Source organism: Meles meles, chromosome 5 (assembly GCF_922984935.1).
Source record: "Meles meles chromosome 5, mMelMel3.1 paternal haplotype, whole genome shotgun sequence".
In the NCBI taxonomy this organism is placed as follows: Eukaryota; Metazoa; Chordata; class Mammalia; order Carnivora; family Mustelidae; genus Meles; species Meles meles.
Window position 1 is genome coordinate 104,052,521 of NC_060070.1, and position 12,343 is coordinate 104,064,863.

General features: G+C 38.1%; 1 protein-coding gene across 1 annotated transcript in view; it reads right to left on the minus strand.

The window, feature by feature from the left end:
* The window catches only part of COL21A1 (collagen type XXI alpha 1 chain), a 197,871-nt gene that overhangs the window by 92,402 nt on the left and 93,126 nt on the right, over positions 1 to 12,343 (minus strand). The window contains exon 10 of the mRNA XM_046006810.1: positions 10,582 to 10,644. Coding sequence (XP_045862766.1) covers positions 10,582 to 10,644 — 63 coding nt within the window. The remainder of the gene's footprint in view (positions 1 to 10,581; positions 10,645 to 12,343) is intronic.

Sequence of the window (12,343 nt, forward strand, 5' to 3'; positions counted from 1 at the left end):
TCAGTGAATGAGTCTCAAAATGAACCTCTCCATACACCATACGCCATACAAAACCACCTGCAGTACTCAGACCCAACATATGTCTCTGGGCAGCCACTGTCTCTGTGTACTGGGATTAGGTGCCCCCTTGATAGGAGAAACCCAGTCCGATTCATTTCTATATTTCCAACATTGAACTGAGCATTCAGCAATTTTTTGTTAATCAGACTTTGGACGAATTTACCTTTGAGTCATCTGTACTGCGCTCAGTGAGAAAAATCTCTTTCCCCAAGGAACCAGGTTATGTTTATGCTGCTACCAGTAGCAAACTGAAGCTTTTAGTAATGCCATGTTTTTCCTGTTCTCAAGATCAAAGCCAACATGGTTTGTTCAGCCTTTTATCTCTATGACTCCAGTAACCACTGAATCTCTTTCCTTCAACCACTTCGCAATCATATAGGTCTGGAGTTAAATTTCAGCTCTGGCACTGCTAGGATATCGCCCAAATGGAGTTAGGTTACTTATAACTGCCACCACTTAGGATGACGCTGGGTCCTTTGAAACCCTGTAGGCACTCTCTGGATGTCTGACATGATACACAATAGGCTGTTGTAATTGGAAGAAACAATAAGAGCAATGATTTATACAGTATTTATCATGTTCCAGATGAAATACTTCACATATATTAACTCACTTAACCCTCACAACTACCCCTTAATGTAGGGTCTACATTATCCCTATTTTCAGATGAGAAGTTACTTAATCACGTAAGATTAAGTAACTTGCCCAAAGATAGACAGCTAGGAAGTTGACAGAGCCAATGGGAATACCCTCTATCAGAAAATGCTTCATCGTAAATCCTATCTTATGATTCTAGAATAATTAATGAGATCTTTCAAAGCATATATTGCAAGGCTCCTTTTATTGCTTAGAATCCTGAGTGCCCAAAGAAAAGGAATGTTCATCTAATTCCTCAAAAGAAAGTTACCATGGAGATTGGCTATTTACCAAAATGCCCAGTCATCTGCAAAGTTCACTGTAATGAATTGTTCTTTTTCACAATTTTTCAAAAGTTAAGCCAAATGTCATATCAGCTTTATTACTTTTCTCACAAAACGAATCTTTTGCAGAAGATCAAAACTGTTCTCTTCTTCGAAGAAGTTAATATGATCCATTTGTTAGAAAGGACACATCACATTTCAATGAATTAAAGCAACGTGGAGATACCCCAGACTGTGTTCCCAGCTCACCTCTGACTCATAATGTGACCTCAGGCAGAGTGATCAAATCCCCAAATCCTGGGAGGCAACTCAATAAAGTGGAAAGACAATGAATTTTGAAATTGGAAGACCCTGGGCTGAATTTTTGCTCCTCCCTTTTCTTTCTACGGAATTTTGGCTAAGTGACTTTGTCTAGCTAAGCCTCAGTTTCTTACCATAAACTAGGATAACAGTGCCCACTTCACTTCTGAAAAGGAACAAATGGGAGTCACAGGTGAAAATGCCTGTCAGATGCTAGGAACTCACATGTGAGTTTCTTTTTATCTTCTTCAGAGTCCGTGACTTTCGTACAAAACCATGAGAACTCTCCTGCAAACTGTTATTCTGTAGCCTTAATGGGCACCATTAGTACATGAGGAATGGCAGATCCAGTCATCATCATTTTGATTTAACCGTTTTTCAACATTCATATAGATCTAATGGCGTATATGTGAACAAGGCTTCATTGTGCTTTACAAAGGCCATGTTTGTTTCGTCTTTGGAAGAACTGCAATAATAAATGCTTCTCACACTATGAGAACCAGGTTGATTTTTTTTTTAACTTACAATGAGATGCATTCTTGAAAACTTAGTTGTATACAGAAATTCAAAGATTTTTTTAGAAGCTAGGGGAGGCATGATTAGCAACAAAATAAAGAAAAACCAAAACCACATCCAAGCTGGGGGATCCCAGGGCAAATCACCAGAAGAAACTGGATGAAATTCAGAAAAACAAATTTTGGACTAAAAATCAGGAAAATAAAGGTTAATAGGGAGGAATATTACAACACAGAACAATTTCCAAGAGGTGCAAAAACTAAACACTGGTTGACTCATAGCAGGGTACACTTCAACAAGAAAAATGCCCTGAAACAGGGAAAATGATAAGCTTTCCTTACAACTTACTGAGTTTTTATTTTTCTTAATATACATGCTTCTGTGTTTTCCAGTAGGAGTGCCATTTTCACATGATCTTTGATCAATACTGTCTAACACTGATTTTGCTATTTTGCAATTATTAACAGATCCAAATATCCACCCTACCCCCATGTGCAAGACTTCTGACAGTAAAGTCTTTTCCATGTTCACAGAAAGTCTCTTTGTAAATGAGTCATTTTTTAGGAAAAAAATATTTTCACTGCCAAATTGTAGGGTTGAAGAATACAGAATCAATTTAATTTTCCTCCATGATTCATAGTTACAATGCTCCAGGAAAGATGTATAGCATTGAAATGGAAATTAAAGAAATAAAAATTATCCTGTGAGCAAGGGTCACAGTCTCTTCTGAGCCCAATTCTAATCAGACCATAAATTATCCTGCCAACCTCAATATATAGATCTTCTTATGTAGCAAGGAAGATAAAGTAATCGATTTCCTTTAAGTATTCTAAACTCTAAAAATGAGAATAAAATCCAGAGAAATCAGTTTGGATGTCACTCTTCTTTTTGGAATTTAAGAATGTGATTCAAAGTTTATTCTATTACATAATTTTCTTCTAAGTTTTCCAAAATTCCCACAGATACCCTTCATACACAGCCAGGGTAACTAAGTAACCAAGATCCAGTGTATATTTTTAATGTTCACTGTGGATTCTTCTTGCCATTGGCACTCTTTATAGCCCCACACAACTAAATCCCCAAAATATTCTTAAATCTCAGTCTTTTCATGTATAGCTAATATAGAAACTAGTTTATTTACCACCTAACCCAACTCTTAGTCAAGTAGTATGTGTGTCTGAACTGGCTGCTCAAATTACTTGACTTATAATAGATCCCAGTAACAGAGGTAAACTTATACCTGAGCTAAGTTCTAAGAAAGATGCTATGGGAGGCAAAGAGCAGACAGGGAAGCTTTCTGAAGTGACAAGCTCAAAGGAACACTCAAGGAAACACAGTGCAGAACAATTCCTTGAAGAATTTAATGTACAAATGGTACTATGTAATATCTACACACACACCATTATTATATATACTATCCATAGTATATTTTTAAAAATAAGTAGTCTTTTTAAGAGGCCCATAGGAAAACATGGAGAGATTCATACATGAGATTTACACATGGGGAGGGTTGGGGAAAAAAATTAGTCAACTAAGCTTTGTCTAGGAAAGCTTTACAGAAAAGTTTTAAATTACATTTTATTATAAAAAAGATAAACTGCCCAAGTGTAAGATAATTCATTTGAGGCAAATGGCCCATATTTCAGTCTACCAATGAGCCTCTCATGAGGGATGTGTGCGTGTGTTTGTGTAAGTTTTATAATACTGGGAGACAGTAAGACAATGAAGCTTTCTGCTAAAGGAATCCAAAATGAGGTGAAGTGAGAGCTCAGGTAGAAACTGTTTTCTCTAGACAAATGTTTCATATACTTCATCATTAAGCCACCTCTTATAATTCTATTTTCCAAGCTAAATAACAGCCATTCCTTTGGCTTGTAACCTCATGTTCCCCATTTTCCAGGTCTTAATCTTCATGGCACTCAGCCCCAACTCCCCACAGCTCTTAAACTGTTGAGTCCACAACTGGCACAATATTCAGTAAGAGTCTGAAGGAGGAAAACATAAAAACTTGTCCCAAGAGTCCTATTGTTCTACTATTAATTATTTACCTCCTGTCAAGCTTACTCTGCAAGCCTAAATTCTAGTTTTCTTCCCCTTCTTCCTTTTCTCTACCATCATTCTCAACCATTTTAAAACAGCATCTTTCACTTGGCTTATACCTAAGATTTAGTCAGCTCTCCCCCCACAGACATTCTTTTGAGTTCTTACTCTTGTCCCCATTTTCTCTTCTAAATGAAATTCAAGTCCTACATATCCCTAAAGTATAGCAGGCTAAACCAAATCTAACACTTCAGAAGCACGACTGTCATCTTGCTTAATATAAATGTTATATATTTACTAACAATGCCAAAAATTACATCAGCCTTTCAGGCAGCCCCATTACAAACGCTGATCCCTTTTCACCAAGGTTAAACTTAAATAACATGTCCCAGACAAGTAAGAACCATACATTCATTTGGGTTGAATTTCACTATATTAGAGTAGCCATTCTCCAAGTTTGCCAAATCCGTTTGGATCTCCATGTCACCCCAAATGCCAAAATAAATTTCAAAAGTGAAATCAAGAATTAAAAATTTTAAAAATCATATTAAAGTAAATGAATACAGTAATAGTAAAAAAAAAAACCCACTAGAAGAAATAACCAAGCATTTAACTGTAAGAAAATTTTACATTGCTACAAGTTAAAAACTATAAACCAAATAAATAATTAGAAAAAACATTTACAACATATATGTCAAAGGATTAATTCTTTTAATCCTTTAGTGTAGGAAGCTCTTACTAATCAACTGATTAACATTCAAAATACTATCACTCATATAGAAAATGGGTAAAGGACAAGAAAGGACACTTTACAAAAAAGGAACTCACCCTGAATGTCGGACTTCTACATTCAACTACGACTTAAAATTTCTACCTGAACAGGAGCATTGGGCTGGCTCAGTGAGTGGAGCATGCAACTCTTGATCTTAGGGTTGTGGATTTGAGTCCCACATTGGGTATAGAGATTACATAATAATAAAAAAAATCTTAAAAAATATTCTCTACTTAGCCATCTGACAAAATTTAACATATCCTAAACCAAACTATTTCCCTTGCCCAAGTTTTTCTATTCATCCTTTCACATCTGGGTCTCCTTTGACTTCTCTCCTACAAACTCATGCATTACATCATCAAATCCTGTCAGATCTAACTTCAAAATACCCCCAGGAAGTCAGCAGTTCTCTTTACCTCACTACTTACCATCCTGATGCTAGCTGCAATCATCTTGTTCCTGGATTATTTCAAGAGCTTCTAGACTCATCTCTCTTGGTTTTTGTCCTCATTGCCCTAAAATCTATTCTCAACTAAGAAGTCAGAGTAATCTTTTAAAAATATAAGTTACATCACTTCAATTCAGACCCTTCAGTGGCACCTGAGTTCACTCCAACTAAAAGCCAAAGTCATCACAATGGCCTAAAGAACTCTACTCAATCTTCCCTGCTTTCTCCCCCTTACCTACCCAACTTCACCTCCTACTAAACTTTCCCAGCCTTCTCTCTTTCTGTTTGATAAAATCATGTACCTTTGAAATTTCCCATCTGTACTGACTACCACTTCTGTAAGGTTTAACCATCCATAGAGAAAGCTAGCCACTTTCTGGAATCTCTAGACTAGACAGGGTACACCAAGGGTGGGGGAGAGACAAAGAGAGTCACTGCATCAATGAGTGTGGCTCACGGACCAATCTACACTTCTATCTATCCTATCAGTAGCAGTGTGGTATCAGTCTTCCAGAATCACTTAAGGGCAATAATATGAAAAATAACCCCCAGAATCTGACAGTTTTAATCTAGTTTACCTTTCTCCCTTAGCAAATATGATGGCTTTAATGGAATCTTAGAAAATTAGCACTGGAGAGAACATGGGCCTCATCTGGCACCATCTTCTCATTTCCCAGACAAGGAAACTGAGACCCTTGAAAACAAAGCAACTTTTAAAAGCAAAGCAGAAGGCAAAACAACCCCTGATCTCTCTAAACACCAGCAAGGCCTTTGGTTTGAGAAAAGTACTTCAGTTCATGAAGACTAATTAATAATGACAGAAAACAGAAACAAGCACTACAAAAATATAATCTTCTACAAAATTATAAAATAGTTCTAGTGTATGTTTTCATTGTTTTTTTTTAAAAAAAAATCAATGCCATAACAGTACAATGCCTTTACTAATAGTACTTCTCCGAATTACCTGCGGGATATATGAATATTTCCTCTTTCTCTCTATAACAATATAATAGCAAAACAGTAATATTCTCAGACAGTGCTACTAGAAATCATTTCACTGATAAAGAAATGAGAAAGGACGGGAAGAATTTGAAACTAGCTCTTTAATTTTGTTTGAAGGCATTTTCCTTGTGAAAATTAGTATTTCTCCAGAATGGAATAATTTCCTATTTAAAGCTTCAGTTGACTTGGCCTGGTTGTAATGCGAAAGAGATTCAAACTGCTTATTGAAGGGGATTGCACAGAACCAAATCCAAACACAGCAGAATTCCCTTCGAATTGTTCCATCCAAGTTTCCCTGGTCCAGATGGCTTCAATCGCCAGCCAGAGACTCCACCCACACCTTCCCACTCCCCCTGTGCACTGGCCCTGGACACACACTAATGACCCTCAGCTGTTCTGGCTCCCAGACTCATTTTTCTTTTCCTGCCTGGCCACCCAACCTCCTATCTCCTACAGGGACAAAGGAAAGAGGGAAAGGAAGACACTTAGGAAAAATCATACCTTTGGGTAAATAGGATTTGCACTAATGAATCAGTTTCTTATTGCTGCTGAAACAAATTACCCCAAACATAATGGCTTAAAATGACACACACTTACATTCTGAGAGTCAGAAATCCAACACGGTCTTAGGGAGCTAAACTCATGATGTCAATGGGACTGCATTCCTTCTGAAGGTTCTAGAAGAAGATGTGTTCCTTCCCTTTACCAGCTTCTGGATGCTGCAGACATTCCTTGGCTCATAGTCACCTCATCCTGATCTCTGCTTCTGTCATTACATCTCTTCTGACTCTGATGCTCCTGCCTCCCTCCTATAAGGCTCCTTTTGATTATACTGGGCCACTCAGATAATTTCTACAGGGTAATTTCTGTATCTCAAGATCCTTGATTTTATCATACATGCAAAGTTCATACTCTAACATATTCACAGGTGTTAAGATTAAGAGGTGGACATTCTCTTTTTTCTTTCTCTCACATCAGGTATTACCTAATATCACCTAACATCTAATATTGGGTACTACAAAGCTATACCTATATCAACAGGTAAAATCATATCCACAAACACACATACATGTACTGAATATGATGAGATAACAAGTCTATTATAGATGAAATAAAAGTCATAGAGTAATATCCATGATTATTATATCAGGCTTATTACAACTAAATTCCAGTACTTTGTTCATGGCAAAACATTGAAAGAGGGGGCAAAAAAAAGAAAGCACACTAGAGCCAATGGCCTATGAAGGGCTTGCTCACTACTCACAGCCATATACTGCCCAGGACTTTTCACCACCAAGACACCCAAAGCCTAAATAATTTAGTAGTGCTGTCAGAGGAGCTCTTCAGGCAGGCAAGGGCTCACACTTGTAAAACTCCTCCCACCCAGAGTGATTAGGGGAGAACCCACACAGGGCCTCAGGCAGTATCTTCAGTGGGAGGAAGGAGGTGCAGTGAGAGAGTCCAACCAAGTCACACGACACTTCAAGTTAAAGTGAGAAAAGGATGGGATATAAGGAACCACAAGGAAAATGCTGGCAGGAACAGGAAATTAAGGATAAAGGCAAAGAGGAGATATTAGTTTAGAACCTATTTGTTTCATTCAATTCAAGCAGAAGTAGTCTGATAATAAATTTTTCATCTTCTTTCCTGCAAATCACTACCTGGCCCCTTCTACCCTTATCAGCTTGGCCTTCTACCCCACATAAAGGTCCATATTATACCATTGCCCTCCCACCTGCCCAAGAATTTTCTTCCTGAAAATACCCCTAATCTCCCAAATTACTGATTTTTTTCCCTTCTGCCTCATTGTCATCATCATAAAACCGTGTTATAACATCTCCCATCTTTTCAAAGACCCTCCTTTTATCCCACATCCAAACCATCAACTGCTCCATATAGCTGATCCGCATTCTACCCCTCAGAAAAAGCTTCCATATTCACAGTCATCGCTTTATCTCACACTCTCCCTTGAACCTATTTCAGTCTGGTTTTTGTACCCACCCTCCCTACTCCATTTGTCAATGGCTTCTCAATACCTCCATAAAGCAAATCCAGTGGTCTAGGCATAGAGCTCATTTTTCTCAATATCTTGGCAACAGTGACACAACTGAGCACTCCCTTCTTGAAATGCGTACTTTACCTGGCTTCAGGGATGCCGCTCTCTGCTGGTTTTCCTCCTACTTCACTGGTCTTTCTTTCCCAGTTTTTTGGCTGCATTCTCACCCTCTTTTTCTCTTTTTCCTCTGAAGACAGCCTGAGGTTCAGTCCACTGCCCCCTTCCCTTCTCCACTTTTCTGCGGTTGCTCTCTAAATGATCTCATTCACTCTGGTGGCTCAGATAGAACGATCTACATGCTAAGAAGTCCCGACTGTGTATTTTCATTCTCAAATGTATTCCTGAACTCAAGATTCCTCTCTCTAGCATCCCAGGAGACACTAGGGGCACTCCAGAAGACAACAAGGCATTCTTCCCCACTGCTGTCTAGCTCAGTAAGCTGTTCACACAGAGATCCTCTGAGTCTTCCCTGACTCTTTCTCTCATGCCTCACATCTAATTTGACAGTAACTCTGGCCAGCTTTACATTAAAAAAATAATCCAGAATACGACCCCCTATTTTCCCTTTCATGTCACTCTAGTCCAAGCCACTTTTACTTCTCCCCTAGATCCTAAATCCCCTAGAATCTCCTTCCACTCTTGCCCTACATGATCTACTCTCTGATATTTATATGTTTCCTTCTAAAACATAACCCAGGTCAAGTCCCTTCCTATCCCCAAATTCCCAAAAGTATTGCCATCACACGTAGACTGCACTGTCTCAGGGACTAACAAACTCCTGTATCATGATGGTTGGGGTACTGATGGTTTAACATTAGTCTGTGGTTCCTTCATTGTTTAAACATTATTGCCTCAGAATACAAACCTTTCCATATTTTATAGCAAGGGGTTAATGTGTCATGATAAAGAAAATTCCTTAGGGGTGCTGGGTGGTTCAGTTAAGCACCCAACTCTGGATTTTGGCTCAGGTCATGAGTCCAGAGTTGTGAGATCAAGCCCTGCATCTGTCTCCACACTGGGCATGGAGCCTGCTTAAGATTCCTTCTCTCTGCCCCTCCCCACTTTCTCTCTTGAAAAAAAAGAATCTTAGGAGATACTTTTGTGGTGACCATTACTTAACATTTAAAGGCAAATTCCTAATGTTTATTTACTGTTACAAACATGCTGAGAACTAACCTGAAAATATTTGCCTAGAATGCCTTAAAGTGGATTTGCTTTATGTTTCCTTAATTCAAAATTGTTCCTAAAGTTCTCTTGAAACTTAGAGGATATTATTTTTGTTCAGATTATAAGCATATATGTCCTTACAAAATATCTTTTAAAAAGATTTTTTTGAAAACTTCCATAGATGTGAAGGGAAAAGGCAAAAGATTTCTGAACCTAGCTATTTAGCAATACTCACCGGACAATTTCTTTTTTTTTTTTTTTTTTTTTTTCTAGTGAACATGTCTTTATTTAAAATTCTAATATTTTATCTGTTTTTTTTTGTTTTTTGTTGTTTTTTTTTTTATTTTTTCAGCGTAACAGTATTCATTCTTTTTGCACAACACCCAGTGCTCCATGCAAAACGTGCCCTCCCCATCACCCACCACCTGTTCCCCCAACCTCCCACCCCTGACCCTTCAAAACCCTCAGGTTGTTATTCAGAGTCCATAGTCTCTTATGGTTCGCCTCCCCTCCCCAATGTCCATAGCCCGCTCCCCCTCTCCCAATCCCACCTCCCCCCAGCAACCCCCAGTTTGTTTTGTGAGATTAAGAGTCATTTATGGTTTGTCTCCCTCCCAATCCCATCTTGTTTCATTGATTCTTCTCCTATCCCCCTACCCAATTTCTTAAATGTAACAAAGATGTATACAATTTTGGAGTAACTCACCTTTTAAGTGACTAGAACACTGATTCTATTGACCAAGCCAGGCTTAATGTTCCCTTCTGCTTAACTAAACTTCACACAGTCTTCTTCCTGATTCTAGGTACCTGATTTCCCTTCTCTTAGAACATTTACTCTAGAAAATTTCTAATTATAAATTCTTTCTCTGACCCTTTGAGTGGCAAACCTTTTTAAAGCTTGTCCTGTTTTACAACTAGCAAGGCATGTCTTTCTCCAGGACCTAGGAGCCATCCCTTTGAAATAATCATCCAAGTAAGTACCCAGATCTTCCAGACTCTGTGGGATGGAAGGGCCCTATCTGTCATGAGTGCCAATTAGCAAAGACAGATGGCCTAATCACAAAGGACAACATGTGTGTCAAACTCAGGATGCTCAATTTGCTCCATCCCATTGATCAACCACCCAAGTCCTCCAGTACGTTTCCACTAGCTCCATTTCTGTTTCAGTGAGTGGAGTTCAATCTCTCTCCCTATTATAGTAGTCTTAAAGTCTTTCTTGCCTGTTTAACTTTGCCCAGCGCAATTTCAACTTTGAAACCATAATCCCAGTACTGGAGATGACTAAGCTTTCAGTACTCACAGGCTTACCATCTTGACCAGATTGTCCAGGGTAGCCAGGGTTCCCAGGCTGTCCAGGTTCACCCTAGAAAGTGAAAAAAAAAAAAAAAAAAAAAAAAAAAAAAAACAACTTCTCAGTACAAAACAACCAACCACACTGCTGCTGTCAGAGACCTTCAAGGTTCAAGCCAATTCCATGATTTGTAGCTTTTTGTATATTTTTTTTAAATGAGAAGAACAACAACAGATGTCTCAAAACAAGGTTAGAAAAACAATGGCATATTTTAAATGCTGACTTTACCAAATAAAGGCTTTTTATTACATAAAATTTTCAGTGATTTATTTCTATGATCACACCAGGTATAACAACTAAAGTACTCTTCACCAATGTAAAATGTCAATATTTACGTCAGGATACATTTTTAGAATTCTGAACAAACTGAAGTGTCATAGTATTATGGTCTCAATGATAGCCATCTTTCTCTCATAATTCTATTTAGACTTAATTCTATTCTCAGTATTATACTACAGATATCAATGACCTATGATGTGATAATTTGATTTGCAATTTTTTATTTAAAAAAAAAAGTCCAGGGCACCTGGGTGGCTCAGTGGGTTAAAGCCTCTGCTTTTGGCTTGGGTCATGATCCCAGGGTCCCGGGATCGAGCCCCGCATCGGCCTCTCTGCTCAGCAGGGAGCCTGCTCCCCCCCCCACCCTGCCTGCCTCTCTGCCTGCCTGTGATCTCTGTCAAATCAATGAATAAAAATCTTTAAAAAAAATTTTTTTAAATAAAAAATTAAAAAAAGTCCGCAGGCTATACAATCTTATACATAGGATTCAAATTTAAAACAGCATGACAGTCATTTCTTTTATTCTAGTCAATGTTTCTTTGCCTATATTTGTAACTTCATTTTAACATAATGTTAAAATTTTTAAATCTGAATATTTACATGAGAGTGAGGCCCAAGCCAAACAACTCTACCCAACCCCCATAGTCCTTGAACACAAGGACTAATAAATGAAGGAATGACTTCAAAATTAGTATCATATTAATCTATTGCTGAATCCATGAGAGCCACATGGGCCATCTTACTTAAAAACATGAAGTCTCAACCATCAGTATCAGTAAACTCCTGCACAGAGGCAAGGCAGCTGATTTCAGTTCATTAAGTCATTATTTACATTAAGAACTCATTCACACAGGACCCCAATAATTTTAAATTAACTAAACACCATACTAAGGTTACTTTCACAGAGCCAAATCTGCAGATCTGAAATACTACTTCAGGCTACTGGTTACAGAGAGTTGTTCCTGAAACATCACAGGAAAAATGGAAAGAACTATGTGAACTCTATTAAGTGGCCAATGGAGAAGGGTTGGGCTTTCCACTTAGGAGCTGCCCAAGAGACATAGCATGAGGAAGGGTTGAGAAAAATGGAAATGTTATTTTTAAAAGAGAGAAAGAGAAAGAATAACTGTAAATACAGGGAGAAACATGTCCTGTCTTGCTGAAGAGACAGAATTTATATTCTAACCCAAAGACTTCCAGAGTTAGCTGGAAATTAAGGAGTAACATTCTGGTTCTCTAGGGAGTTAGTTTTTCTCTTCTTATTTTGAGAGGATCCAGATTAATCTCTAGCCTCTCTGCCATCCTTTAACTCTGTTCAAACTGAACTTGTTACCCTTTCAACAAATTCCATCTTTTCTTCCCCTGACAAGAAGTTTTTCTTCCTTTTCCACTTAAGAATCCATCATTCCTTTTTTCCTCACTGTTTTTTTCT